The sequence below is a fragment of the Nelumbo lutea genome, chromosome 7 (genome assembly GCF_056320005.1).
Source record: "Nelumbo lutea isolate HS-2025 chromosome 7, American lotus-T2T, whole genome shotgun sequence".
Taxonomy (NCBI): domain Eukaryota; kingdom Viridiplantae; phylum Streptophyta; class Magnoliopsida; order Proteales; family Nelumbonaceae; genus Nelumbo; species Nelumbo lutea.
Window position 1 is genome coordinate 13,410,353 of NC_142690.1, and position 25,633 is coordinate 13,435,985.

General features: G+C 36.6%; 1 protein-coding gene across 8 annotated transcripts in view; it reads left to right on the forward strand.

The window, feature by feature from the left end:
- The first annotated feature begins 12,894 nt into the window (after positions 1-12,894).
- LOC148845189 (P-loop containing nucleoside triphosphate hydrolases superfamily protein) overlaps positions 12,895-25,633 on the forward strand; it is a 101,659-nt gene continuing 88,920 nt past the window's right edge. For all 8 annotated transcript variants that reach the window (XR_016101782.1, XR_016101783.1, XM_088953135.1 and 5 more), the window contains exons 1-9: positions 12,895-13,130; positions 13,243-13,332; positions 17,271-17,389; positions 18,084-18,197; positions 18,292-18,373; positions 18,513-18,580; positions 18,669-18,743; positions 18,861-19,006; positions 19,085-19,187. Coding sequence is in view for 6 of the 8 variants with exons in the window: in XM_088953135.1 (XP_088809261.1) it covers positions 13,007-13,130; positions 13,243-13,332; positions 17,271-17,389; positions 18,084-18,197; positions 18,292-18,373; positions 18,513-18,580; positions 18,669-18,743; positions 18,861-19,006; positions 19,085-19,187 (921 nt within the window). In the remaining 2 variants the exon portion in view is untranslated. The remainder of the gene's footprint in view (positions 13,131-13,242; positions 13,333-17,270; positions 17,390-18,083; positions 18,198-18,291; positions 18,374-18,512; positions 18,581-18,668; positions 18,744-18,860; positions 19,007-19,084; positions 19,188-25,633) is intronic.

Here is a 25,633-nt window from a genome sequence, read left to right on the forward strand (position 1 = left end):
AAATATTTTTCTTTTCAATTTTTAGTAATTGAAATTCAAACTTTATCTTTTTACTATAGCTTATATATTATATGAAGCACATAAACCAATTGATGGTTTCTCAGTTGATATGCTATCTAGCTAGTTGTAGCAGAGACCTGGGTGGGGGCATGGGCTACCTCCCACTGTGTAGCCCTATAAAGCAACAACAAAAAAAGTGCCTAACATGAGATTACTAAGATAAAAAAACAATTTCAAAATTGAACTATAAAAAAACAATTCATTAAACAAATCTACACTGAACTAAATTAATAAAAACAAGGGGAATACCTGGTAACCCAAAACAAAGGAGCAATGATTTCTTTAGATTGGTTCACCCCATTTACTAGTGGGAAAATTTAGGTTTTTTGGCATTAATTTGAGTCCAAACTAAGATTCATATTTAGGTTGACCCTTAACCTAACCCAATCCATCTAACTTACACCCCTACTTTATTAGAGAGAACCAAAGAGATTAAAAAATATTTAAGAGGAAAATAGAGATTTAATGGGGAGGGGAGGTGCTACAAACATCAACTATTAAGGTTATAGTCTTATAGATAGATAAAGAGAGATTTAATAATGGTTTTAATAGAGAGTAAATATGTATTTTATGAGAGACAATGAAGACATGTGAGGTTTTAATTTTGACTTTTATATTTTTAATGATTTAATTTAAAAATAAATATGCACATACATGAGAAAGGAGGGGAAGAGGAGATACATGTGAGTTAGAGAGGACTCTTCACCTCCCCTCTTTCTTCTTTATATAAATAAATATATATATATATATATATATATATATATATATATAAGAGAGAGAGAGAGAGAGAGAGAGAGAGAGAGAGAGAGAGAGAGTAAAAAAACCCTACCCTATACATAGGATGCTCGTAACAAAAGCTAAAGGTAGGGGTGTTCACGGGTTGGGTTGGGTCGGTTTATTGGGGTTTTCCCAACCGACCCGACCTGGTCGGGTTACTTGAGGTGGAAACCGAAACCGACCCACCGATAGGCCAAACTGACCTAGTCGGTTTGAGTCGGTTTCGGTTTTGCTCCCGTACAAAAGGACACCTAATTGAATTCTAATTGTAATTGCCTAATGGGTTGCCTATTTGGTGTAAAAGACTATAGAAAGTTAGAAACTAGGATAGATTGTCTATTCTAATTGTAATTGCCTAATGGGCCTTCTAGTTCTAGTAGAAGACTAGTTATAATTAAGTAGGAAACTACTTAAACTAGGAACTACCAAACTAGTAGAAGACTAGTTCGGTTCGGTTGGTTTCGGTTTTCACATAAGAAAACCCGAAACCGATCCGATATATCGATTTATATATTTGCCCAACCCAAAACCGACCGATTCTGATGAAAACCCGGCCGACTCGGATTGGGTCGGTCCGGGTTGGTCGGTTTGGTCAGTTGTTCATTCTTACGAACAGCCCGAGCTAAAGGCATGTTCTTATTCCAAATGAGAACATGGAAGCAGTTGTCGACCTCAAGCAATCAAGCCCATTGGTCACTCTGATGTAAGTTATAAAGTGATTGTGTAAATTATTACTCAAAGTAATTTGCCTTCTTCATCCCAGCCTCGTCAAACCAAATCAGAATGCTTTTGTAACAGGAAATTTGTAATTAACAATAATATCATAACTTTGGAAATAATGCACTCGATGCACTAGAGTAGAACAAATTATGGGAGTTTTTTACTTTAATTTGATCTCTAAGGCTTACGATCAAGTTGAATGGAATTTTTCTCTTCCATAGTCATTGGTTGTTAATAATGCTAAGTATTTTCCTTTTTCTTGGGTACTCAAAGAAGAAGTAATTTCATTAAAAGGAAACTCAAAAAATAGATGCTGCGGAACCTGGTCGAAGTTGACGCATAGCAAGCTTGGCTAAGGAGTCACCCAAAGATTTACAATTTCTCAAAATATGATTCAAAGAGTATGCTAACATATTGGCTAGTAAGGCCTTGATATCCAAGCAAATAGAACCCAAAGGATGATATAGTGTGGAAGTATCATTTGACATTATAGATAGGCTGGGCCTAATGGGCCCTAGCCCATTACTATCTTATTGCTAGTTCTTCCTAGTTGTTTTGTTTCTTAATGGGCCTTTAATTCTTTTTATGCTTCCTTTTAAGTATGTTGATGAGCCGGACCCCCACTCAAGGGCAAACTTGTAATTTATTCAATCTTAGTAAGATTAATAAAAGAATAGAGAGGTGGAAGAGGAGATCATCGAACTCCTTCTTCTTTCTCCCTTCTTCTCCATATTCTTCTCCTTCATTTTCTTCCTATTGTTGTTTTCTTCTTCTTATTCTTACTCTTTTGTTATAATCTAAAATATTTTATAGTTTTTTATTGGATTGAACCACATCTAGGCATCAGAGTGGGTCTTCCTTCCTTTTTGTTTTTCCTTTCTTTTCCTATACACCCTTCAATTAGAAGAGCGTATGGAGAGATAAGTTGCTAATTATTCATGGAACTTTTGTGCCTAGTTGGTAGAGGGTTTGGAGGGTCAAAACTTGGTTATAGATTGCCAAGAAAGTGGGGTTGTTGATCTTTTGTCCAAAACCCTAGCCAACTACAAAGGTTCGAGTTACAGGTTAAAGAAATTGTTTGGGTGTGGCACTCAAGGCTTGGAGGTTCTTTTTGATCTCTAATAGTGGGTGGTTGCAATTGGAAGAGGTTTGGGAAGCTCTAGTAGGAGCGATTACTTCTTTTCTCTTTCTCCCCGGAAGCCAAGTGCAGTGAAATCCTAGTTTTGGGACATTTAGGTATTGAATTGACCTTAGGTCTATAAAGATTGAAAACCTTGTTTTTTTGCTTTTCATTTAGTTAATGAAGCAATCTGGAAGTGAAATGAAGTAGAACCCGGTGTCCAAGGTTGGTCTCATAGATTCCATTTTGATTGGAGTGACTACAATCAATCTGGATGGAACAAATTATTTGGCTTGGACACAATCTATAAAGATTTATGTCTGTAGTAGAGGTAAATTAGGGTTTCTCACGAGTATAAACGAGAAATTGATAGAGACTAATCCTACATATGAGAAATGGATGCAGCAGAACTACACAGTGATTGGGTGGTTAGTCAACTCTATGCAACTTTACATAAGTCAGCATTATCTCTAGATGACTTCAACCAAGGAGATTTTGGATGGTGTTACAGAAATGTATTTTCAAAAATCGAATGTTGCAAGGGCCTATAAGCTGAAGAATGATGTGAACAATCTGAGATAGGGGGAGAAGAGTGTAGTTGTCTACTACTCAATGTTGAAGTCACTATGGTAGGAGACTGATGTTATGGAAACAGTTGTATGGGAGAGCACCAAGTAGGGATGCAAATGGATCAGATCGGATTCGAATTAGGGTATATTCGAATCCGATCCAACACTATTCATGTTGGATCTCATAGGACTCGATTTGAATTTGAATCCTATCGGTAAGTCGGATCTTCGGATATGATCTGATCCAACTTGTTTTCTTTAAAAAATAATAAATTATTAAAAGAAAAATAAAATATACTAATTTAAATAAAGTAAAAACAAAAAATACATGTATTTTTTAATTATTTTCATCATATATATACATGTTTTTATAAAAAATAATAATATAGCAAATTTATAAAAATATATTTATAAATAAATAATATATGTATTATATATATTTATATTTATAAATATATAATATATATCGGATTGGATCTTCTCAGATCGGATAGGGGTGATATAAATCTGATCCAAGTTCTGATAGGATCCTGTTATCCGGTCTGATTCAAAGAAACGAACAGGGGTGATCTAAAATCGACCAAATGGGATTGGATTGGATCATGATCCAATCCATTTGCACCCCTAGCACTAAGGATGCAAAGGCATTCAGGAAATTGATGGAAAGAAACAAGGTGTTTGAATTTCTTGTAGGACTTAACCCTGAGTTTGATATTACGAGACAAAATATTATGGCGAAGGATAAAGTAACTCTTGCTCAAGCATATTCTATGGTGAGCAGTGAAGAAATAGGCAACAAGTACAGATATAGGGGTCACCTTTAGAACATTTTGCACATGCTGGAATAAAACCAAAGGTCGACTAAGAAGAGGTGATATGTGAATACTACAAAAAAATGAAACATACTAAGGATACTTGTTGTAGACTTCATCCAGATATTCTCTCAAAAAGGTTTCAGAACAATAACAACAACAAATTTAAGAAAAATGATCAGCCTAGAAAGCCCAAGAATGCAAATGTTGCTACAACATCTGAAGGAGGAAATAGAGAAAGCGAAGAAAAATATGTTGTGGAGCATTTGGCAGCAATAAAGGCGGAATTTGAAAGATATGGAAGGTTAATTAATCATTTGGAGACTACTGTTGCAGTTTCCTCCCCCAGGCAACACCTCTTCATCCACATTTTCTCACCTAGGTACTCATGCTTCTGCAAATCATGCAACTACTTCAAGTAATTGTAAAATCCATTAGATTATTGATTCTTGTGCATTAGACCATATGACCAGCATATCTAGCTTTTTTATGTTCACATCAGTTCGTCTTTGATAGAGAGAAGATATCCCTTGCTAATGGGTCTCTTGATCCCATCTCCGACAAAGGGAATATTAGAGCCTCTAGCTCCCTTGTTTTGTCCTCCGTCCTTCATGTTAACAAACTTAACACAAACATTTTATCTATTAGTAGTTTAACTGAATCAATGAATTGCAATGTAACATTCTTTTCTACTCATTGTGTTTTTCAGAACCTTAAAACACAGAAGATGATTGCATCGTAACCTTCTTTCCTAATCATTGCCTTTTTCATCCCAACCTCATCAAACCAAATCAAAATGCTTTTGTAACAAAAAAATTTGTAATTAACAATAATATCATAACTTTGGAAGTAATGCACTCAATGCACTAGAGTAGGCGAATTTATGGGAGTTTCTTACTTTAATTTGATCCATAAGGCTTACGATCAAGTTGAATGGAAGTTTTCTCTTCCATACTCTTTGGTTGTTAACAATGCCAAGTATTTTCTTTTCTTTTTTTTTTTTTTTTGTACTCAAGGAGGAAGTAATTCATTAAAAAGAAATTCAAAAACAGAGGCCAGAGAACCTAGTTGAAATTGCCACAGAGCAAGCTTGGCCAAGGAGTTATAGCCAAAGCATTACAATTTCTCAAAATATGATTCAAAGAGTATGCTAACATATTGGCCAATAAGGCCTTGATATTCCAACAAATAGAACCCAGAGGGTGATATAGTGTCAAAGTATCATTTGACATTGTAGATAGACTGGGTTGAATGGCCCTTGCCCATTACTATCTTATTATTAGTTCTTCCTTGTTATGTTTATTAATGGGCCTTTAATTCATTTTATGCTTCCTTTAAGTATGTTGATGAGTTGGACACCCACTTAAGGGCAAACTTGTTATTTAATCCATCTTAGCAAGATTAATAAAAGAATAGAGAGGTGGAAGAGGAGACCATGGAACTCCTTATTCGTTCTCCCTTCTCCATCTTCTTCTTTCTCTTTTGTTATAATTTGAAATATTTTATAGTTTTTTATTGGACTGAATCACATCTGACATAAATTGTTGAACCACGAAAATGGCTCCCTTTGAGTCAGATTCAAAATTGATTGATACTTGATCAAAAGCAGCAGCTTCCATACATCCTAAGCGCCTTCTGCAGTCCGTACCGAATCACAGGGAGTCCCCAAAACTCGGCCAGGTAGGATATGGCCTTCATGATCTCTAATTATGCAAGCAATGGCTCTCAAATTGGATTTAGCCTGAAAACTTGCGTCAACATTGACTTTGATCTGCCCTCAGGTAGGAGGGGACCATCACATAGAAACGGTGGGAAAAGGGTTATCCATGGGTTGCCCAAAAGAACTTTCTATGGTCAAGTTCATCTCTGCTAAGGAGGTTTAAGCTTTCAACGCTTGTAACCATTGAGGGGAGTGGGAAGAGGATCCCATGTATGATTGAAAGACCTCCACTAGCCAACCTGTGAAGGATGAGTGAGAGATGGTATCAGTCCGAATGGCTAAGCCACTTGCAAGCCAAACAGCTCTAGTAAAGTCACAGGTAAACAACATGTGCATGATGTTTTCCTCAACTCCACATCTCAAACAATGAAGAGTAGCCGCAACCTATTTTTGGAACAGAAGAAGATTAACTATCAAATCATTAGAAATAGCTCTCCAAAGAAAATTTTTCAGTTTCGCGGTGCCTAGACTAACCAATTTTTTCCATATGTTTTCTGAAAGATGGGGACGATTAAGCAGCCCTGGAGGAAGTTTCCGGGTTATCGCTTGATTGGGAATGCAAAAGGTGAAGTCTGTGAACCAAAAATTTAGCAAAGATGCGATATGCCACGTTAGTCAAACTTATGGGTCTGAAATGATTCATCTCCTGAGTCCTGAGGGCTTTTGCACGTGGGGATAAGAATAATGCTTGTGAAATTGTAACTATTTGGGACTGTACCCCTCCCTTTCAAACCATTCCTGCAGATAGAGGATTACAAAGAGAGGTGCTCATCTCCTCTGAGAGAACTGGGTGAATACAGTCTAAGAAATTAAAGGTAGTGTTTGGGTTGGATGATTTAAAAAGCTCTTCAAAGTGCGCAAGAATTACCTCCTCAATTTGTCTCAGAGGAAACCAGAATACCTTCTTTATTTTGCAAGGAGTGGATGCGGTTACTTTGCCTTTGGTCCTAGGTGGGTACCATGGGGAGACTGCCAAACTTCATCAACAATTGTCTTGCATTCTGTGTGCGAGCGAGACGCACATTCCTTCAAAGTGAAGGGCGATAGCCATGCTTATCTGACAATGGAGAATAATTGGTCCATGATCAGAGCCAAGGATATATAGATTCGTTCAGGACCCAAGCCTTAGGATATTGCATACGCCAATCAGTTGAAGCCAAAAAAAAAAATGATCCAATCATTCCCATATCAAGTCATGACTATCTTGACATTTGTACCAAGTGAAACATTGACCTGAGCTTCCTAAGTCAACCAAGTGACAATCATCTATTAATTTATTAAAATCATGGAGACTGTGGTTGATGTTTTGCGAACCTCCCGATTTCTCATTTAAACTAATACTAATGACATTAAAGTCCCCCATGAGGAGCCAAGGGTGTGTGACTAACTGAGCTATGATTCTGATGTCTTCCCAAACTTACTCTCTATATCTACGGTCAGGATTACCATAAACAAAAGGTACATCTCCAATTAGAAAGAAAAACAAAACTGGTTAACATCGTATCAATTATGTGTTCACCGAAAGAAATTATCTGCACATCTATGTCATTCAACCAACAAACAACAAGCCCCCCACAATGAGAGCAGGTTCAACTGCTACTAGATTTTGGAAAAGCCGTAGTTAGCAAGGATTATATGACCAAAACGATTAGAGTGAATCTTTAATTTGTCTCAGAGAGAAAAACCACAGCAGGTCGATGGGTCCAAAGGTGCTCCCTTAGAGCTCGAGCTGCCGAGGCCCGACCCAAGCCTTGGCAATTCCAACATAAGATTTTCATTTGGACGGAAGCCTTGATCCTTTATCAAGGTTGTCGATGTAATTGAGGGGAGAGTGTTTGCCTCAAAGGCAAGGTCAACAATGAGGTGTTGGCTTTGTTTTCCTGCATTTGCCATCAAACCACTGTTATTGTAATAAGGTGACAGGCACTTCTGTTTGGTGCTTTTTCTGTAAATAATTTTCCTCTTTCCTTTGAGAGACTTAGTAGGTTCTTCTAAATTATTCAGGTTTTGTTCATCATGAACATTGAACAACCTCGTCAATTTGGAGTGGGGTCGCTATTTTTCCATGCTCATAAAAAATTTTGCACCGTTTCATGCTTTGGCAATCCTCAGTTGGATGGTTTCTTTTATGGGTGAGGACTGAAGGCCCATGCCTTTGATTTGGGCCTGGATCTAGCTCTCCAGGTTCTTAGGTCATGAGGGGTCTATCAAAAAGAGTACTCTAAATTCTGAAAATCTGAGTGCAAACCGGATATAATAGGTTGAAGGACAATCCGAAAAAGAAAGGTGAGCTGTTCTACCATGGTGCTTTTAGTATTTGTGGTGTACCTTTTGTGGTCCGAGGTTTTAGATGACCATTGTTGCCTTCTTGACATATGAAACTGTTGAAAACAAAGGGGGCACATCCTCGTTCTGCTAGGCCGCCTCAATATCTTGCTTTTCCAGCTGCCATATTGTCACGGGGCTAGTCGTTGGAACCTCGTGCAGCACTCGAATGCGATGAATAAGCTTAAGCAACAAGCAACAACACAAGAAAAGGAAATAAAGATGGTACACAAATTAGATAAAAGGCAAATTGTATTGCATTAATGGATGTCAAGCATAAGCACACAGTTCAGTGTCGAGGGGATCTCATGTTTAACATTTACATGCTCATGACTCACTTGACTACCTATCTCCCCTCAAAGAGTACGTTAAACTTTTGGGGGAGTGACAATATGAAAAATCAAAAGGATGAAAAATCATACTATGTAATTACAATAATGCCATTGACAGCCCCCCCCCCCCCTTACAAAATACATGCAAAGCCCACCCATGATACACATGTTGACACCATAAAGGCACGCGGTTGGCACTCTGATGGCTCACGGTAGGTGCTTGATGGCGCGACGAAGGAGTCACCTGTGACAATATAGTAGCTTTAGAGATATAGTGAATAAACAATAAAGGCGTTAAAAAACATGAAATTAGAGTTTTGTGTAATTTTGTTTGGTTCATCTAATCTATTAATGGTTCAATGACCATAACGGGATCTCCTAAAAGCAAAAGCCTTATACACACTACAAGCATGTGCATCCAGCCACACATTGGGAATTAGAATGGACTGTTATAATTGGTTTAGATGGGATTCCAATTCTACCCAACAAAGTAGTTGTAATTGGAATGGACTGATTCCAATTATAGACCTCTATTCATGTAAACCAAATTGATCCTAAACTACTAACCAATTTATAGTTCATGAAAAACCATTGTAAAAATTAAAAAGAAAAAGAATTAAGGTCCATTAGAATACATGTTGTGCACAAATTTTCATTAGAATACTCAAAAAAAGTAATTTTTTTATTTAAATTTTAAAATTTAAAGAATAGGTTTTTTATCATTGTTTTATTTACCAAAAAATTTAAAGAATATGATGATGGTTAACAAAGAGTTCAGCTTCCATCAGGGAAAAGCCCATTAGAGCAGCCTTTTCAGCCTTGTATTGAGAATATCTCCATACTTATGTGTTTTATTTTATGGAGAGATGTTCTCAATCTAGGTTGCAAATGACGGTTGGAACTATGTGGGCACAGGCTTGCCCTAAGAGAAGCCAATCTCTTAACAAAAATACCCTCTGGATAACACATTAGACCATTGGATTTTGAAGTATTGGTATTATTTGTATTAACTAATTCAGACTTGCTTACTACAAAGTATAAACCACATCAACCATCTGTCATCCACCTAAAAAACATCAAAATATAGAAATACTTAGCAACCAATTTTTCATCTACCCCTAAAAAAAATTTCATAAATGTACAATTGGTCTGAAAATTTCAAAACTTAAAAGTAGGTTTTAAAGCTTAACATAATAGTTTAACCTAAAAAAAATTGGGTAAAGGGAAAATATTAGTTGATGCATCCATTTTTTTAAATACCAATTTTACCCTTCTACCACTGACGCAAATGGACATTGATAAGTTCCATTCAATAGCCTACCACCATGACTGAAATAGAGCCTGTAAAGTGCTTGAATGATGGGTTTTTTCTTCTTTTGTATGCTTTGCAACTCCAATCATCCCATGGCAGGATGAATTAATTGCTTTTGTTTCATTTTTCTTTTGTTACAAGAACTGTTTTTGTTTTTAATTCCTTTTATAAATATCTGTGTGATTTGACAGGAAAAAAAAAAAAAGATGAAAAATAAAATAGATACAAATTCTCTCTGTTTTGGGGCACGCCTGAGCCATTTATCAAGACCCAAGATTGGCACTCAACGATGTGGTTGCCTGAGAAGTTGAGAATATTTGACAGTGGCCAACTCCAAGTTGCTAGCATTACATGTTTTTTGACGTCGTTGTGTTGTCTAGTTGTATTCCCCCTTTCCCTCATAAATGCCAAGCATTCTTAGTAAAAGCTTGATTTCAAGCTCTAAAGTCTAAACTCTAGTTATTTTGTGCAGTCCACAAACTTCGTAATAGGGCTACCCGAAGGCACTTTAGTTAGTGTGAGTTTAGTGCAGAAATTTCAATTAATGTTGAGTTATCAAAACCATTGAAGTTAAAACCAAAGGCTATATGCAGAAATTAAACCTGCAATTAACTAATCTTACCTAAAGCTCATGGAGGATTAGGAGTCAGAGAAATAAAACTGGTTAATCTTATTTTCCTTAAAAAGCTTGTCTGGTGTTATCTTAATCAACAACATAAATGGTGGGCTTAGATTTGGAAATCGAAATATCTACCTTTGAATGAAAACTTTCCTTGGTTTATCCCCCGAACCAGTTCTTATTTTTGGAAATCCACTGCTCCCAAAATCCAAACCCTGTTCCATGATGTGGGTTTCCTTGTCCCAATAAACTCCCCAAATTCAATTTGCCATGTACCTTAGATCCAAAACAATAACTCCTTTCAAAGGATCCATCGTCCTATTAATGCAAAGATACTAAATTATACTTTTACTGATCTTATACAGAATGGTGACCGGAATGCACCCTTAATCCAAACTTTGTTTGGTCCTATCCAAACCTCAGACATACTTCAAACTCCTATCCTTCCTGCAAGCACTCCCATTTCCCGGATTTGGACTAATCATTTCTCAGGGAAATTTTTAACTTCAGTTGCTTACAATGATTTACTCTAGGATTATTTGCCTCATTTGAATGATCATGTGAAATCCTGTATTAAATGGATCCGGCGCCTTTCATGCCCCACTCATTATCAACTTTTGTTATGGCGTATCATAAATAATTATCTCTTTATAAAGGATAAAATACTTAGTCGAAATCAAAATCAAACTTGTGTTTTTTGTCAAACCAATCCAGAATCCATCAATCACTTATTCCTTGAATGTTTCTTTTCTTAATCTATGCTTTTTGCTTATCCCTATAACATTATTTTAGACACTTCTTCTTATCCTAACTGGATTGAATGCATAATTGATCTTGAACAATAAATTTCAAACAAGTCTGATTTTCGAAAATTTCTTAATTGGTATGCCATTGCTTTATACTATATATGATTTGCCAGGAATGGAAAAAAGTTTTCAAGGATTCTAATATCTGAAATATGTGGATTATTCGAAAAGTTAATACTATTTTTAATCGAATATTTGATACTTCAACAGATTATTCTCCAAATCCAAGCTTTCATCCACAGTTAAGCCTACACGTTAATCCTAATACTAATTGTATCATCTTTACATATGTAGGAAAAATTACTCCATCTTATTTTTTCTTTTGGAGTTATTATTTTAAACACTCAATTGGAATGTTTACAAATTGTAGGAGGAAGAAAATTTTTGAGATCGATAGAAGAAGCTGAACCTTTTGCAATCTTCCAAGGAATATCTCATGCTCGCCAACTGGAGAAATCCAATATGTTAATTTGCTCAGATTCTCAAATGGTTGTTAATGCAATTCAGCATCGGTTTTCCTTACATTGGCCAACCCTGGGACTTCTAATATTCACTACCAACCTTTTTTCTTTTTTTAACTCTCAAGTTTTTAGCATATAATGTTCCTGCTCATGAACTAGAAAAATGGAGAAAACACATTTTGTTATCTCATTACCCTTCTTCTATTCCCCCTGCACAAAACTATGTATTCTGTTATTCTGAGTAATATATTATGTTTATCCTTCAAAAAAAAAATAAAAAATAAAAAACTAATGTTTTCTACCTAGTCAATGATGGAAGGGAGTTTTTTGTGGAGTTTCTAAAAATTTAGGAGAGGTATTTGTTGATATAAAACTATATGGGAGGTTTTGTGTTTTACCCAAAAAGATTTCATGAAAGTACGTGTAAAATCATAATCTAAAAAGTAATGATTCAATTTATCATGGACTGAGCAGTAGATGGATTTCCAAATTCCAATGTAGAACACGAGATCCGTAGAGCTTGATGATGAAGAAGAAGAAGAAGTTGGTATGATCGATGGGTTTCCAAATAAACAGAGCAATCTTCAATCTTTTCCGGCACAAAGGTTTGGTCTCATGTTCTCACTTTTTTAGTCAATTCTATGGTTGAATCTCCAACAAACAGAGCATGAAGAAGAGGACCAGAGATATCTTAACTGGCCATTCATGAAGAACAAATGTTTGTTCTCTTTTATAAAAAATATGTTTTTGTTCTCAAAAATTATGATTTCTCGCTTGGATTGTAGTTCCACAAAAAATGCATTTCTTAATTCCATTGATTTTCCATTTTGTCGGCTTCCGTAATGACAACATCTCCGTACTCATGTAATTTATTTGATGCCCGATGAGGTTGCAAGAGGCTGTTGGGGGTGTTAGCACGGGCCTGTCCTGACCGAAGCCGATCTCGCCAAACACCCATTTAAACTTTCACTTTAACCAGGTGATCTCCAGTTTTTACATTGCTTATCCCTTTTTTAATGTGTTTTGGGATATTTCAGCAAACCATTAGAGGGCCAATTTAGTCATTTTAAATATATGTTCAGAGGTCACTGATACACTGTCCAACGGATAACAAAGGAATTCTAAATTCGGCTTGTTTAGCTTATTAAACAAGAAAAGCCCAAAGCAAGTGGTGTGTCATTATGACTTTATAGAAGGTTATTTTGGTAAATTAAGTACACTGACATATGAAGTCTCGATGGCGGGAACTAGAAACATAGTCTAGAAAGAGGAGAGAGCGAGCGAGAGAGAGAGAGAGAGAAGGGGAAGTAGGATTTCATTTTTCGTTGCAACCTCTGGTTTGATTCATCTATCTTCATAACACATTGATCAATATGGAAAGAATATTCGTTTCAGTGAGGGCGAGGCCTCTTTCTCCCGATGATGCAAAAACGAGTCCCTGGAGGATCTCCGGAAATTCAATCTCAATCGCAAACCAGCCTACAAAATTCGAATTCGGTGCCCATTCTATCTTATTTCTTCGTTTTTTGTTTTTTTTTTTCCCTTCGAAATCTCAAATGTCCATTTTTCCCCACTTTAAGTACCATTTGTCTTTGTAATGTCTCAACAGATCGTATTTTCGGAGAAGACAGTAAAACTGTTGAAGTCTACGAAGCTCGTACCAAAGAGATCGTTGCTGCGGCTCTTCGTGGGTTCAACGGTAGGGTGAAGACCAAATTATTAGCCTTCTTGTTTTATATGTTGCATAATTCTCTCTCTCTCTCTCTCTAATCATATGACATAATTTGGTAATGAAACTGATGGGAGATGATGATTAGTGTGTTAATTGATCAGATTCATCGATGCCATCTTCATAGTATAGGCAAAACTATGATGCTTGAGTTTTATATTGTGAAGTGAAGGTGAAGTGCTGTTTATTAAGTGTAAGCTGCTGAAAAAGGTGGATAAGGATAATTTGTGGAGAGAGGGAAGAATGTTCATGAGAAATAATTTTGCGTCGTTAGTTTCTCCTTTTATTGGCTGTTTGTAGCATTTTATATTAGGTGGTAAGCGGGTGAAGTTGTATATACTTTTTTTTTTTGATCAATGAAGTTGTATATACTTAGTTTAAGACTATGACGTTACATGTTTGACAATATTATGAGATGTCCTCTATGCATCACTACATCCATAATTAGGTGTTGTATGGATGGTTTCAATATTGAATACAAATACATAAGCACACAAAAAAATGGTCCAAAGAATTGAAGTTTATATGATCAATCTAAATGCCATTCTCGTTCTTTTAATGGTAAATATGATTTTCAGGATCAATCTGCCAAACACATAAATATAATTATGAGGATCAGAATCATGTATAATTGATTGTAAAAGGAATCATTCTTAGAATCATTGCTCCTCTGGATGCACACAAAAAAATGGTCCAAAGAATTGAAGTTTATATGATCAATCTAAATGCCATTCTCGTTCTTTTAATGGTAAATATGATTTTTAGGATCAATCTGCCAAACACATAAATATAATTATGAGGATCAGAATCATGTATAATTGATTGTAAAAGGAATCATTCTTAGAATCATTGCTCCTCTGGATGGATGCCGAACACAGTCTATGATGCCATTTGAAATGAAATTATTCCCTTCTACTTTTTTAGCATTTACATTGAGTATTTCTTCTGTTAACATTGAGTATTTTTTTGATAGAAGACCATATGGGTCCTTTTGGTCATACAAATTAGTATTCTTGCTTCATTTAACGTCTCTTCTGTAGACATAAAGCAACCAGCCATGTTTTTTTTTGGTTGAGAAAAAATAACATTCCATTGCAATGCAAAAGGGGATCAGAGGGGAATGTTTTATGTACTATCATGAAGCATTTAATACTTGTTTATTTATTTTTTTAAATTAATGTCTTAGTTTGGTGGTTTTGTGTTTCAGCCTTAAATAGTTAAAAATATCCATTTAGAAAGACCATTCTAATAAAGTGGGCCCATGTTGAGGCCTTTTTATAACCCAAGTTTTTGGTTTATATAGTAAACACAAGTTTTTTACTTTATAAGTAAAGATATTTGTGATAAACAGACATACACACCCTACATTTCAATTAAGGGGCATTAAGGCTGCAAGTTGGGCTGGGTTTAGCTTGAACCCAGCTTTACCATTACTATTGTACATATGTATTATAGTTCCATTGCATACTTTCATAGTAGACTCTAATCATTTGAAACATTAGTTTTTTTTTTTTTTTTTTCACGTTTGTACTAAAAGAACCAATAAAAACACTAAACAAGCAAATACCAATAAAAGTACAGCTAGTATATGGTCAAACAAATTAAGCTTGGGTCTCTTAATCAAATATTAAGAGAATCTGAGAGATTTTAAGAGGATGGAAGGTCTGGTTTGGTTGGGTTAGGGTTTACTAGATTGGTTTGAAGCTTGGGTTGGGGGTTTAAAACCTTGGGTTGGGCTAGGGTTGACCTTGACCCGACCTAACCTGGCCTGACTTGCACCCCCAAGGGGCATGACCCTATTTAATAGAAAAAAAGATTCTGTATGAAGACAATGTTCAGGTTATATAATCTATAAATTGAAGACAACTTCTGCATATTACAAACTTTAAAAGGTTAAAATTGAGAATATAGGTATACCTCATAGATTTCTTGAGACAACCAAAGAAAAGAGGAAGGTTGATGTGGAAAGCAGCAAGAGCTGCCTTCATGTGGACTGTTTGGGAAGAAAGAAATGGAAAGATATTCAATGAAAAGAGTAGGACAGAATTGGAAATCCTGGAAACAGTGAAAATAAAAGTAGCACATTGGGTAAAGTCCATGGAGGTTTTCCAAAAACTTCTCACTTAATGATATACTAAGAAAGTGGAAGGAAGTGGCACTGTCAGTTCAAAACAAGGAATGAACAATAATTGAGTGGAGACAACCTGCAACTAACTTTGTAAAACTTAACTTTGATGGCAGTTACATAGGCAATCAGGCAACAGTTGGGATGGGAGGGGTTGGCCTTATATTCAGGACATGTGGCTAATGGTGATGCATTGACAACAAAGTTGTTTGGTCTACTCCAGGGATTAAAATTTGCTAAGAAATTTGGGTTTCACAACTTGGAGGTGGAAGGGGATTCACAAGTGGTTATCTTGTGGACAAGAAGTAGTGCCCAAATCCCATGGATTTACAGGCACAAAATCCAGGAAATAAAATTTTAACAAGTGAGATGAATGTTTCCTTTAGATGGGTGAGAAGAACAGCAAATGAGATGGTGGATGCATTGGCTAAACAAAGGACTGCTAGACAACAAATATTTTGGGCAAAACTCTAATGTTTGTTTCTTGGTGGAAAAATTTCTACCTTGATGTAATACCTTAAATTTGAAGTTAATAAAATTTTTCCTTATTGATAAAAAGTTGAGAATATAGGTAAAGAAACTTTTGGTCAATACTCAACATTAAGACCTTTTAGGTTGAGATCCTATTCATTACTTTGTTCTGAATCTTGAAGAAATGCTTCCACCTCTGTTGGCAGAGAGAGTGTAGGAGAGAGATACTAATATGGTCCATCCAACCCTAGTTTGCATTAAGCAGTATTGCTTGGATACAGATGTGTAGATAGACTTTGATGGGTGTCCAAGGGTTTGACTCAGCAAGCTAAGAAGAAATGGATTCTAGGATGCATACAATATAGTTGAAAATTACACCTAATTCAGATAATGCAAGAAAAGAAGAAAAGAGAGAAAGAGAGAAGAAGAAAGGAAGTTTGAGCAATAGGTTATGGAAGAAGAAAAGAAGGGAAGAAAGAAAAGAAGAATTAGAATCTCTCTCTCTAGCCCCCTTTCATCACTTTTATTAATAATTCTAAGTCTGAGACTCTGAGCACAATTACTCGGATGCCCTTAATGGGGTGACCATCACTAAAGAGATATAAAAGAAGGCCCATAAGGCCCATAACTAAGAAACATAACTTTTAAACACTACTTAAAAGAAATAAAGAACACTAGGGCCCATTCGACCCAGTCTCACTACAAATATATTTCATTATTTGTCTTTTTGTAATTATGGAGGTTGGTGATTTTGAAACTAAAGCACTTTTGTAACAATTTTTTCTTCTATTATTGTTTGATATACTCTAAATAGTATTTTTATCTTTTTTTTTTTTGCGTGTAATGGCTTAGTAGTACATATGAGTTGAATATTCAAAAACTAATTGTTGAAGGAGACTCGAAACTGGTTATAGGATAGCTGCTAAAGGAGAAGTAATAACCTTTGGAAATTTGCTAATGAAAAAAGGGAGTTTGAATGGGCAACTCGGGGAATAGAGATTCAGATTCAATGGGTAAAGAGAACTGCTAATTCCTTTGCAGATGCTCTGGCCAAACAAGGGGTGGGAAGGGAACAATTCTTTTGGGCAGTGTTGTAATCGTTTTCTGTTTTTCTTGGGGAGGGTTAGGAGATTTTAGCTCTCTCCCTTACTTCCTCCACTGTAATTTCTTTTTCTTTAATTAATAAAAAGTTGCTGTTAATGATAAAACATGGTTTAATAGTACACATTTTGTTTGAAAAAGAAATTATCTTTGTTTACCACATTTCTGTTGTTAATTCATTCACTTGTGTGTAATTTTTAAATTGGTACAGGCACTGTTTTTGCATATGGACAAACAAATAGTGGAAAAACACATACTATGCGAGGGACAGCTGCTGAACCAGGGGTTATACCTCTTGCAGTGCATGATTTGTTTCGAATTATACAAGAGGTAGCTGCTTACTATCAACAATAAGGGCTGATAGCCCATGAAAATAGTTAAAAAGAAAAAATGCTGACCAATAAAGTTGCATTAGTTTCCTTGTTTTTGTGTCCAAATTATGATAGAAAGAAATGTATAAATTATGATTATTTTCTTTCTAGAAGAGAGAGAGGAGAGAGAGGAGAGAGAGGAGAGGAGAGAAGAGAGAGGAGAGGAGAGAAGAGAGATATGAAGAGAAGAGAAGAGAGATATGAAGAGAAGAGAAGAGAGATATGAAGAGAAGAGAAGAGGAAAAAGTGTTTGAGAGTCAAAAACTGAAGCTGGCGGCTCCCTGCTTCCTCTTTGTATTAACATGATGTAAAATAAAAAATGAAATTACAAGCATGCCCCTGGTGGCCCACCCTAATAATAAGAACTTAAACAAAGAAAAGAACATGCTGACAGCATCCTAGACTGACGGCACCCTAACAGCAGAAATAAAACAATTAATTCTAACAACAATGATTTTGGGCCTACCATTAGGTTTGCACATGATATGTAGCAGAGCAATATTTTGAGAAGAGCTTTGGTGGAAGGAAAAGATTATTAAAATATTCTGCATATCTCCTTGTCTGTTCTCATGGGAGGTATCTTCTGTTGTAAAATTGTTATTGTGGGGTTTTTTGTGGAAAAGAAGATAATTATCTTGCTTCTTGATCTGTAGGATATGGATCGAGAATTTCTTCTACGCATGTCCTACATGGAGATCTATAATGAAGAAATAAATGACTTATTAGCTCCCGAGCATCGGAAATTGCAGGTTCATGAGAGTCTTGAGGTAGCATCTCCCCTCCAAAGCCCAATTAATTTATCATAGTAAGCTTGGATGACTACTGAATGATTATTTGCTCAATTTTCCCTTCTGTTGGTAGAGAGGGATATTTGTTGCTGGTTTGAGAGAAGAGATTGTTGCATCCCCAGAGCAAGTCCTTGATTTCATGGAATTTGGAGAATGTAAATCTCCCCCCTTCTATCATTTATTCTATTTCTCATTCATTTACACACAGACACATTCATGCACTCCCTTTGTTGTTAGTTTGTTTCAGGTAATTTACAATATCATGTTCTTAATGAATTATTTTCAATTGTGAAGCTCATCGTCACATTGGGGAGACAAATATGAATGTTTATAGCAGTAGGTCACATACAATTTTCCGAATGGTAAGAAATTATTGCTTAATCCTTATCTCTTTGGCCACACGAATTATTATGGGAAACATGTAGCCCTACAACCCACCTGTATTTGCAGATAATTGAAAGTCGTGATAAATCTGAAGATGGAGATATTGGAAGTTCCTGTGATGCTGTCCGTGTATCTGTTCTGGTGTGTGATAATTGTACACGTTTGCTTTATTCATTTCCCCTTCCATTGCACTTGTTAATGACCACTCTCATTATTACTATATTATTTATTTTTTACACTGCTTGAATTCCCCTTTAGAATTTGGTGGACCTGGCTGGTTCAGAACGTGCTGCAAAGACTGGTGCAGAAGGTGTGCGTCTGAAAGAGGGTTCACACATCAATAAAAGCTTGATGACACTTGGAACTGTAATAAAGAAACTGAGTGAAGGTGCTGAGAGCCAAGGGTGAGTTCTATCATTTGTCAAGTACATATTTTTAGTTGGCTTCTTAGTATTCCTTACACCATTTACCATTTGAATCAGGGGTCATGTTCCCTATCGGGATAGCAAACTCACACGCATTTTGCAACCAGCATTGGGTGGGAATGCAAATACTGCTATAATATGCAATATTACTTTTGCACAGGTAGTATTATGTAACTTGAATTATTTGAATGTTGTACTGAATAAACATGCAAATAATAACTGAAATTTCTACTGGTCCAGTAATGTAGTAATTCACTAGATTACTTTCTTTGTATAATTTTGATCCAGAACCATTGGAGTTTCTTTTGTTATTAAGAAATGAATTTGATGACAATTACCAAATCAATAGTACCTAGAAACTAATTGTCATTCAGAAAATTGACAGCCCTGATACACCTGTCTCTGGAAGCAAATAATCATTTTCCCCAGAAATCATGTTGCTATTTTGTTTTAACAGGTTCTTTCAAAATTGGTACCTATAGTTCGACTTTTTAAATGAATATTTTCTCAAATAATTATTTTTTAACACTTTTCTCCAAGAAATAATTCTCTAATTTCAGGATGCACTTTTCTGCTAATTTCTTGATATTCTTACCACATTATATAAAGAAAAGTTATGTCAATTTGATACTAGCTTATTCTGGAAGTTGGTAATGTAGTTCACCAACTTTAAAAGGATTTGTTTTCATCTATGATGCAGGATCTTTGTGATTCAGCACTATTCTTGCAATTAAACTTAGGCTTAGACGTGCAGTAGAGAAACAAATAGCTAATAAAAGAAAGAAGAGAAGAGAAGAGATGAAAACCCTAAGAAATCACACCTAAGGGTGAGGGCAATCACACCAAATTCTCTGGAGAAGCTTTCTTTGTTCGTTAACCCAAACCATTCTCCAAAAGAGCCTTACAAGCTTAATAAGAAAGAAGCTTCCGAAGGAAGAAACTTGCTCCCCAAGTTAGCTTGTCCCACAAACCGCTTACATAAAGAAGCTAAATTAGACTAAACCTGCCCCCAAACAACTATAAACATAAAACCAAAGGGAAATTATTAGGCTGAGACCTATTGGGAGTTATAGGGGTATATTTGTAATGTTGATAAAATTTGGGACTTGTATGTTTTTATGGGAGGAAGAGGGGCTATATGAAATGCTAATAGAATTATGTCTTTTGCTTATTTAAGCCATTGATTGTGCTGTGTGGGATCAGGGTTGAGTGAGAGTAGATATTTTGTTGTGAGTTTGTACAGAGGTCGGCCATGTATCTCTTGTTCTCATAGTGGATATTTTTCCCTCTCTTCCCATGGGTGTAGGCTACCGAGCCGAACCACATTAAATCTTGGTGTTTTCTCTATTTCTTCTTCTTATTTTCTTCTTGAGTTGTTACTCTATTTTATGTTAGTTGACATGGTATCAGAGCAGGTTTAGTGTGGGAATTAGTTCGGTGAACTAAGGAAGACTGGAAATCGAGTTATTGTTCACGGTTACCATTCATGTTACTGTTCTTTCTCGTTTGATGACATTTGGAGGATCTGGGCTGCAATTGCACACTTCGGTTAGGAAGACCAGGGCTGCAACAGTTTGGTTAACTCCTCTGGAAGGGGTTATTAAACTAAATTTTGATGGAAGCAGTCAGGGTAACCTAGGACCATCTAAGCATAGGAGGAGTTCTGAGGAATGAGAATGGCAATATTATATCCTTATTCTCAGGCATGGTGGGAATAGGGGATTCCACAAGAGCTGAGTTGTTGGCTGCAGTATAAAGAATTCACAATGCTAATCAACTAGGAGTGGAGAACCTATTAATTAAAGGGGATTCTAAGGTGATTGTGGGCTGGTTGTCAAATCCAGATTCATTGTTTGGAGTTATAGGGATCACATAAAAAAAGTTAAATGTTTAATAAGGCACATTTCGTGTAGATACCAGTGGGTGGGTTGGGAGGCAAATGCTTTGGCTGATTATCTTGCAAAACAAGGGTCTGCTAGGGGTCGGTTATTTTGGGCAGCTGTGTAATCTTTTCTTTAACTACTTGTAATGTTTAGGCGAGACTGCACCTCGTGCCTCCCATAGGGATGCTTGTAAAGTGTTATTCTGCTTGATTAATGAAATCAATTTCAACTATCAAAAAACAATCTATTCACGTTACTGTTCACGCGAGGTCTGTGGTGCTTGAATCTATGAAGCAATTTGTTAGGGACTTTTACCATTCAATGAAGAATATTTGTGAGTATTTTCATCAATTTTCTAGAATTTTACTAGACCCCAAAAGGGGTGCTATTGCTTCTCGTTGCTTCTTTCAGAAACCAGGAAAAAGTAACGTGAGATTTGGATTCTCTTTTGGTTGTCTCATACCTGGTGGAATCTAGACTTGAGCTTTCAGAGTTCAGGTCGTTTTTATATGAAAAAGAAGATCAAAGGGTCATTTGGGCAAGGAAATCTGATCTGGTTGGTATATTAGGGCATCTTCTAGTCCTTATTTTTAATGCTATTAAAGCTTTTTTGGATTTTTCTCTTTTGTTGGTTCTTTAGAAGGATTCCCTCTTTGGAAGGATTTATATTTTCCCTCCTTGTCTTGTGGGTTACGCCCCCTAGCATCTGAACTATAGTTCATATCTTTAAGCAAATTCTGGTTTCTATGTTGCATATCGATTGTTTGATTTATTGCTAAAAGGTTGGTTGTTGGTCATTTAGCTAAGTTTGGTGTTTCTTTGGGAGTTCTAATTTTTTGAAGAAGTATTATAGAAGCTCTACAGCTTCTTTGGCCTATTTGTGATTATCAATATCAACATGTGATACTGGAGCTCAAGTTGACTATTTGGTGTTCGAGAAAATGTCTCTATGGTGCAAAATTTCTACAATGGTTTTCCATTGTTATGATTGGTTCTGATCTGATCTTGTTTGTGGCTTGGTTTGATATTTAGACTATTTTGGTGAATGATGGATCTATTATCATGGTCGATATTTGGTTTGCTTACCTCATACAGGGCTAGGGGATGAGAAGGAGGAAGGAAACCAAGTGGATGAGAGTAGTTTAGTTTTGTCTCAACAAGCTGATAAAAAAAAGGAGGGGGGATAAAGTGGAGGTTAGGAGTTTGGTGGACAGGGAAGTTAGAATTGGCAAGAGTTTAGGGCTTTTCTTTTGAGGAGGTGAAGAGTTTGCTAGAAGAGCTTTTGAAGTATTTGAAATGGGGAAAAAGGAAGAGAAAGAGCAGAAGAAGCTCAGACGGAAACAAGATTTAATTTGGGATGAGGATGGTGACGGATGTGACGAGGTGTTTGAACTTGAAGACTAGACAAATATGTGTAAAGGGGGGTGCCCTGTTTTCTTTTGTTAGTTTTTGTGTCTTGTAATCTCTTGTTGCGGTATTTGGTTTGGGTATAATCTTCACACCCAGGCCGATTTGTATCTTGTTTTCTATTTTCTATCTATAAAATTTTTCATTTTACTCTTCAAAGAAAAGTTTCAGCAATGATCCTTTATTATGCTCATAAGTTCTTAGTTATCGTTGAAGAAACCCTTGGAGTTTTGATCTCCTTCAATGACATGGGATTTTGATTCACTTTATCTAGTTGGCTTTCCAATTACCAACTCCGATTCCTCAACTGGCTTATGGAGTTCATAGTTGGATTTCCGTTGCTCAACTCTGAATCTTTGCTATGTTTATGGAGTTCAGCATAGTTTGCTTTCTGTTAGTCAACTTTGTTTTGGTATTTTTGTTGGCATTTCTGATGATCTAGTTGTTTGACGTGGTTGGTTTTTTATTTCGGTGATTGTGATTGGCCTTTTGATGGCTAAATTTGATTGTTTGGCATGATATGTGTTGGCTTAGTGTTGGCCAACTTCAGTTTGGTTATTATTAGATCATGACTTGGCTTTACTCTAGTTTTCCAACATGAGTTCATTTAGCTTTTTAACATCCAACTATGGCTTCTAAGAGGCCCCTTCAACATCTCAAGTTTTATGGTTGCTACTTCAACTATACACCTATTTTCATGGAGGGTGCTTCAACATCCTTACTTGCAAACTCATGCTGGTTTCCCCACCTTAAGTTTGAGGAAGGGTGTAGAGAGATATATTGTATTTGGTCGTATTCCGGTTTTCTTTCAGGGAGGGTGTTGGAGGTTATAGGGGTATATTTGTAATGTTGATAAATTTTGGGGACTTGTATGTTTTTATGGGAGGAAGAGGGACTTGTGTGAAATTCTAATATAAAAATTAGGTCTTTTGCTTATTTAAGGCATTGGTTATGTGGGATTAGGGTTGAGTGAGAGTGGATATTTTGTTGTGAGTTTGTAGAGAGGTCAACCATGTATCTCTTATTCTCATAGTGGATATTTTCCCTCTCTTCCCGTGGATTAGGCCATTGAGCTGAACCACATTAAATCTTGGTGTTTTCTTTATTTGTTCATATTTTTTTTTTGATTAGTAAACATGTATTTTATTAAAATTCAGATTGTAAATAGTTTATACAACTTGGTGATGGGACTATTGATTCCCCTTAATCACTTTATTCTATCCTTCATTACAGTGCAGCCCAGAATAATTGCTGTCTCAATGCCCCATGTTTTGCTAAATCGCCAACTAGCACACTTCTTTGGACCCATTTAAATCCAACCTCAACCTCCTTTGCAATCTTCTCCACTTCCCTAATCACATGTTTAAACGTCCATGGGGTATGGCTGTTGTTTGCTGCCCATGAAATTACTACTTTTGAATCCCCTTCCACTTCAACATGTCTGTATCCTAGCTGTTTGGCTAGCTTTACACCTTGTAGTAATGCCAATAGTTCAGCCTTTAGTGAGTTTCCGGTGCCAATCGGTCCTGAGAACATAACCAATATCCTCCTTTCAGAATTTCTTAATACTCCTATTCCTGAGATGCCCGGATTTCCAAGGGAGCTCCTGTCAAAATTCAGTTTTACTTTATTGCCTTCTGGTGGCTTCCTCTCCAGCCTTACTTTATCTCTTACTCTTGAAGAGTGTGCTACTTCGGACCATGTTCTTAGAATGTCTGTGAATGAGAAGACTTGAAAGCTATCCAAGGGTTTTACCCAATGGGCTACTTTCACCTTGATACTATCAATCACTTACTCTATTGTTCTACTTTTTTCCAAGAAAATTTTGTTGTTCCTCTCTTCCCATATTACCCAGCAAATTGCTGCCTTTGTTGCTTTCAACATTACCATCCCTCTTTTCTTTTGCTGTCTCAAGAATTTATGGTTGAAGAGTCTTGCCACATTTTGAGGGGGAACCCACCTGTAGCCAAAGAGAGTACAAAAGAATTTCCAAATTCAAGTCACAAAAGAACAGGATATCATTAAATGAGAAAGGGTCTCACCACTTTCCTTACACAATGAGCACACATGAGGAGAAAGGCAAATCCATGGCCTTCTTTTCTGCAGCATATCACAAGTGTTTTTACCTTACCAAGGAATATTTCCTAGTAGAAGGCTTGGATCTTTGGGGGAATAGGTTTGCACCAAATTTCTTTCACAAGGAAATCCTCACCTAGGAGGTTAGGGGAAGCAAGTACTTTGAAGAAAAAGGAGCAAGAAAGAATGCCGTTTGGAGAGCCTACCCAAATTCTAGAGTCTTCTAGCGAAGGGTCCAAGTGGATTTGCCCTAGGAGGTCCAGCAATCGGATTAAAGACTCACACTCACTTTCCCTCGGTCTCCTTCTAAAGCCCAAATTCTAGTTCACATCGTTTGGACATGGTGTTCCCAACATGGATATAGCTTCCCCCTTGAGGTTGGATAGTGCAAAGTGATCAGGAAATTGGTCTTTAAGTGGGGTTTCCCCTACCCATAGAGCTTCTCAAAACAGAATTTTATTACCTTGTCCCACATTGAACCGGATGGAATTGAGGAAAGTAGGGTAGATTTCATGAATTGCTTTCCAAGGAGAAGTTGAAGAACTGTGAGGGGAAACTTTTGCATCCCAGCCATTTCCATCCACCCCTTGAGTTCTCTTAATCACTTTGTGCCATAGTCTATCGCCCTCAAAGGGAAACCTCCAAAGCCACTTACCTAGTAGAGCTGTGTTCCTTAAAAGGATGTTCCTAATTCCTAAACCCCCTTGTTCCTTAGGTTTGCTAACTTGTTCTCACTTAATCAAATGGTCCTTCCTTTCCTCTCCTGGGTTCCAAAGGAAATCTCTTGTATACTTCTCTAAGCACCTTGCTACCCTAGAAGGGATTCTAAAGGTTGAAAGGAAATAGGTGGGGAGGTTTGCCAGAGTGGCTCTAATCAAGGTTATTTTTCCACCCAAAGAAATATAATTCCTCTTCCAGAGGGCTAACTTCCTATCAAACCTTTCTAAAACTGGTTTCCAGAACCCAATTGACCTGGGATTTCCTCCTAAGGATAGACCTAAGTAACTGATAGACCAGCTTCTGATCTCGCACCCCAAAATCTCCACGAAATGTGGCATTTTCTCTGCCCTGTCACTCCCACAAAATTATTCAGCAGCACCCTCAAAATTTCCACCACTTCCTCATTGTTTCCTTCACAAAGAAAGATAGTGTCATATGCAAATTGGAGATGGGTAACAAATTTCCGATTTATACCTACCCTCCAACCTCTAATAAGGCCTTGAGCATCAACTTTTGCCAC